This window comes from Berghia stephanieae, chromosome 6 (genome assembly GCF_034508935.2).
Source record: "Berghia stephanieae isolate SIO BIC M18660-M18661 chromosome 6, UCSD_Bste_1.3, whole genome shotgun sequence".
Taxonomy (NCBI): domain Eukaryota; kingdom Metazoa; phylum Mollusca; class Gastropoda; order Nudibranchia; family Aeolidiidae; genus Berghia; species Berghia stephanieae.
In genome coordinates, this window is record NC_088365.1 from 55580031 (window position 1) to 55584713 (window position 4683).

At 30.7% G+C, this 4683-nt stretch overlaps 1 protein-coding gene across 1 annotated transcript in view; it reads right to left on the reverse strand.

The window, feature by feature from the left end:
- Positions 1–2921: 2921 nt before the first annotated feature.
- LOC144975302 (plexin-B-like) overlaps positions 2922–4683 on the reverse strand; it is a 143623-nt gene continuing 141861 nt past the window's right edge. The window contains exons 37-39 of the mRNA XM_078919260.1: positions 4630–4683; positions 3948–4022; positions 2922–3122 (exon numbers count right to left, since the gene is read on the reverse strand). The exon at positions 4630–4683 is cut by the window's right edge and continues 87 nt beyond it. Of these exons, the coding sequence (XP_078775386.1) occupies positions 3009–3122; positions 3948–4022; positions 4630–4683 (243 nt within the window). The 3' untranslated portion in view covers positions 2922–3008. The remainder of the gene's footprint in view (positions 3123–3947; positions 4023–4629) is intronic.

Consider the following 4683-nt stretch of genomic DNA (forward strand, 5'->3'; position numbering starts at 1 on the left):
AAAACATCAGTTTGTCAGTTTTTCCTTATCTTAAAAAACAAAATATGAAATGAAATATAACATGATAAAACAATATTTTGTGGGTTATGAGCCACGTACGTGTCACAGGGAAGAAACATGAATGCTATGAAATTCAAACAGCAGGGCAGCTTAACTAAATAGAAAAGTGGGCACTAACGGACCCTAATAATTTCGATTACGTATAGAACCTTTTATCTAAAATGCTCTTTTCATTCATCACTCGTCACTTGTCTTTACCGAGTAATTTGAAGAATACTTTATTGAATACAGTAATATCGTTGTTTTTGCTTGGAAGAATAATTTCTCTTTATTTCTTTTTATTCTTTTTCAGAGATTTGACATTTGACATATTACTTCAAAAATGAGAACAAGTTAAAAACTAAAGATTGAATTGGATTTCGTTTTAAGTTATGAAGCATATACCATAAATAGAATTTTAACAAAGTGAAAGATATCAAATATGCCCAGTGCAAAAACACCACAATGATTGAAATTGAATAATAAACATTATCCCAGCATGTTAACACTTACAAATATGAAGGCAGTCTTCTTTTATCTTAAACAATGCAACATGTCAGGTTTGAGGACCACTTCATTGAGTGGCGTAATATAGTTTCTTTGCGTGGAAGAGTATTTTTCTATTTTCATATTTAATAATAGGACTATAATGATACTCGTTTCTTTTTATGAAATACATATTGAATAACAATCGTAAAAGCAGGTTAAAAGTATGCCGGTGTGGATAAAATGAAATGGTTGAATAGTTAACACTATTCAATCATGTTCATACATAACAAAAATAATAATACAAAATCATAATCATGACAAGCTTCCTAAAATATAACAGCAACAATGACTTTTTAAAAAATCCCACCAAACGGTAGTTTTCACTCTCAATACAAACAAACTATAAAATCAATCCGATTTGAAATATATTGACATAATTTGAAAATGAAAATGAAAATGTATTTTTAATTCAAAATTGGCAATGATATAATTAAGCGATAACATATTTACTGCTTTGATACCCAAGAGTAAATTTTGTCAAATTGAACGATACGGGTTGGCAACGTATAGCACGAATGTATTCAATCAGAAAATAATGAGTTGCATAACATGTATGAATGGCATATTAATGCACATTGACCTTATAGGTTTGTCAACACTGTAGCAGCTTGACTGTTCAAATTTCCCTTATTACCCTGAATCTTTCGCCACTTCAATACTAAAAAAAATTGCTTTGCACTTTGGATGTAAGCAGCACACTCACATGCTTGGATGTAATTCTTTCTTTCATACACTCAATTCAATATTTATTGCAAACCAATTCTGAGAGGAATTTTGCTGAGGCTTTTATTTTATCCTTACCATGTGTAAGCAGTTGAGTGATATTTCACCATACTCATATGTCATTCAGCACGATGCAAACAATTTCATCTTGCCAATGAAAGACTTTGGGTTTGTTGTAAAAAAATTCTTCTAGGTACCACAAACTATAATTTTTTAGGAAAAAAAAAGAGAAGAGAAATAAAGACATTCATGTTGGAAGAATCGCAGGCGACTGGTTGATTCTATCAGCAACCAAATATGGTGACTGGAACAAAATCTTAAGAGGTCATTGTTGAGCCCAGGTGACAAAATATCAAATAGTACAAGTACAATACGATACTCTTGAATTGTTTGTTTGAGGTCCAGGAGTAAGATTCATTCTAACACAAATATTACAGATAATACGGTTTTTAAAAAAAAAATTCTTGGTGTTCAGCATTAAGAACGTTGTTCAAATGATATCAATTTCATTTCCTTTCTTTCTGAAAAATATTTTGATGTTATTTTATTCTTGTGGGTTAAATGCATTTGTTATAAATGGTTAAAACTTAATTTGCTTAAATGAGCCACAAAATAGCTTGATTAACTGTATTAACAGGGGAAAATGTTTTAGTGATCTTGAAAAAAATAGCTTAAAACTGGTATAGTTTCTCATAACTTTAGGGGTAATCATTGCCCCCAATCAAAAGCGTACCTTATTTCCATTTCCTACTTTATCAGGCAATATTTCAAGAGGTACTATTGCGTAAAAAATATAATTTACTTCTCAATGATGAACAGGGAATAGTTGAGGGAATTTATTCCTTTCCTGATCCTTTGAATATCACTCCAAGTAGTGGATTTTTATATGATCACAAATGTTTTAATTTCTTTACTCTCGTTCTCTATAACAGGTGATGTATATATAAAACTGATAAACACGAATGATCTCTCATATTTTTCAATCTTCATTTTACAACTTTAATTAAATTCTATAAAAAAAAGCAGTTTCATAACAGAAAAATGAACATAATAGGAACAAAAACATTGTTGAAAACATAAATTAAATTGATCATAGGTTTTTTCATAATTAATGATTATCTCAGCAAAATAATAAATAAGCGACACAGTCATATCGTTATAATATCTTACAAAACATTTTAAAATACTGAATTATCAAATTGGTACTTGTTGAATTTGTATTTCTTTATCTCTCTTTCTGGTGGACAAAAAAAAAACAACCAAAAAACGTGGTGCACCGTGAACAAAAGAGCTACCCCCCCCCCCCCCAAAAAAAAAAAAAAAGCAACCACAAAATAAAAACAAAAACAAACAACAACCCCCCCCCCCCCCCCCCCAAAAAAAAAAAAAAGACAAAAAAAAACAACAACTTTAAACACCCCCCCCCCCCCCCACTCACCCCATCGAGTTAAGTTGAATTTAGAACTTGGTTTAATCAATAAAGACGAATGATTTATTTTGTAATTTTTTTTTTAACCACACTGTTGATAAAGGAGAAATTCGACAGTCCCCATCATTAGTATTTGTTGAATAAACTAAAGCGTATATTCAACTCTAACAAGATTGTGCTATTTTGTTGTTGTTGTTTTTTAAAAATCGATAATATACCATCGAGCCAAATTTTATATTTTCCAAAGAAAGGCTACTCTGTGACACGTTCAAACATAGGCCATTGTTCCAGACGGTCCTTCCATACAGGATATGACGTGGCCAAGCTTGCATGACAGTTGTTGGGCGTTGGACTGATTGTCTTGCTCTAAAGCCTCCATCAACTGTAAGAGTTAATGTAAAGAATATATAAATTTTTTGTTTTGTTTTTTTTTTTCTTCAAAGGGTTTCCTGGTTCTTGCGATACTTTAAAATTATTCAAAGGTAGGAAAAAAGAGGATGGGATAGAAAGTATCTACAATCATTCAAGACCGTTCATTCAAAGTCTTATTTTGCAAGTAGGTTATAATCATTAAAAGTTATTAAGCAAGCTTATATTTACAAATATCTTTAAAAGGTCGTTTCAGCGCCAGTAAAAAGAAAGAAAATGAAATAGTGGAAAAATTCTGGAATTACAAGGAAATGTAACTCGAGACAGGTAAGACAAAGAGGACTGGTTCAAATAGGGAATATATGTAGATTCCAAGAGCGCACTATTAATGTACTTAGTTTTGAGATTCATAAAAGTTTCATCCAGACACCAGCACTGGATACCACTGAGATAAGTACATTCAAATGCTTACAGAATATATCCAAAACAGAAAACATAACTAACAATATAAAACAGAGGGATAATTTACAAGGGAAAAAATCATATCCCAAAACTAAACTAAACATTTGACTGCGTCCCTCTCAGCTAAGGACTCTGGCAAAGACCAAGACAAAACCAAGGAATCCCATTCCAAGACTAAGACAGAAACCAACTAAGAAAACAGGTATCGTGGGATAGAAGCCACAGCAACTAGCCTCAAAGACCCCACCCAGTTTACCAATATTGCACCGCTCTTTATAGGTGAGGAAGTCAAATGTTTATATGCCTCTAGTAACGGCTTTTAAGATTTAAAATAATAGACTGATTTTTACACATAAAAAATCCCCATTTTACTAACCTCATTTTTGTATTTGGAAACGTATTTGTAAAGCTCCCCAAGGGCACTCGATATGTAAAACAATTTTGGACTTGTCTGAGGAAATGAAAGGATCTGGATCAGTATTCATGAATTTTATATTCGAAAATCACGTAAAAATCAACATTAAAGAGTAATAGAATATAAAACTTGTTACAATGGAACAATTGCAAGTTTGCTTATATCTTATTATTGAGTAACTAAAAAAACCCAAACCCTATCAGATGTAAATATAAATTTATGAGAGAAAAAAAAAGAATTCAAAATGAACTGATTTGTATATCTCTTTATATGACATATGTAAAAATAAACAATAAAGAACAAAAAAACAAAACAAAGCCCAAAAACAAGAACACATGCCATCAGATTTTAATAATGCATTATTTAAGATAATAAAAATAGCATTCTATTTTCGTTTATAACAATTCTAAATATCATATACCTACTATACTAAATATAATATCTTGGTTGACAATTTTTAAAAAAATTTATTTATTTATTTTATTTTTTTACAAAACTAGAGAGAATTAGTAAGCATTGATGACCAAAAAATGTCTAAGATACCCTCTGATACAAATTGACAACCATGTAATTTTTTAAAAATCTTCTATATCAAATAAATTCAAATCTTTTAATCTTTAAACTTATCATAATGAAAACTTACTCTGGAGATATCAGCCAGAAAGACTGTCATGTCTTGCTCAGTAAGGGAAGGCAT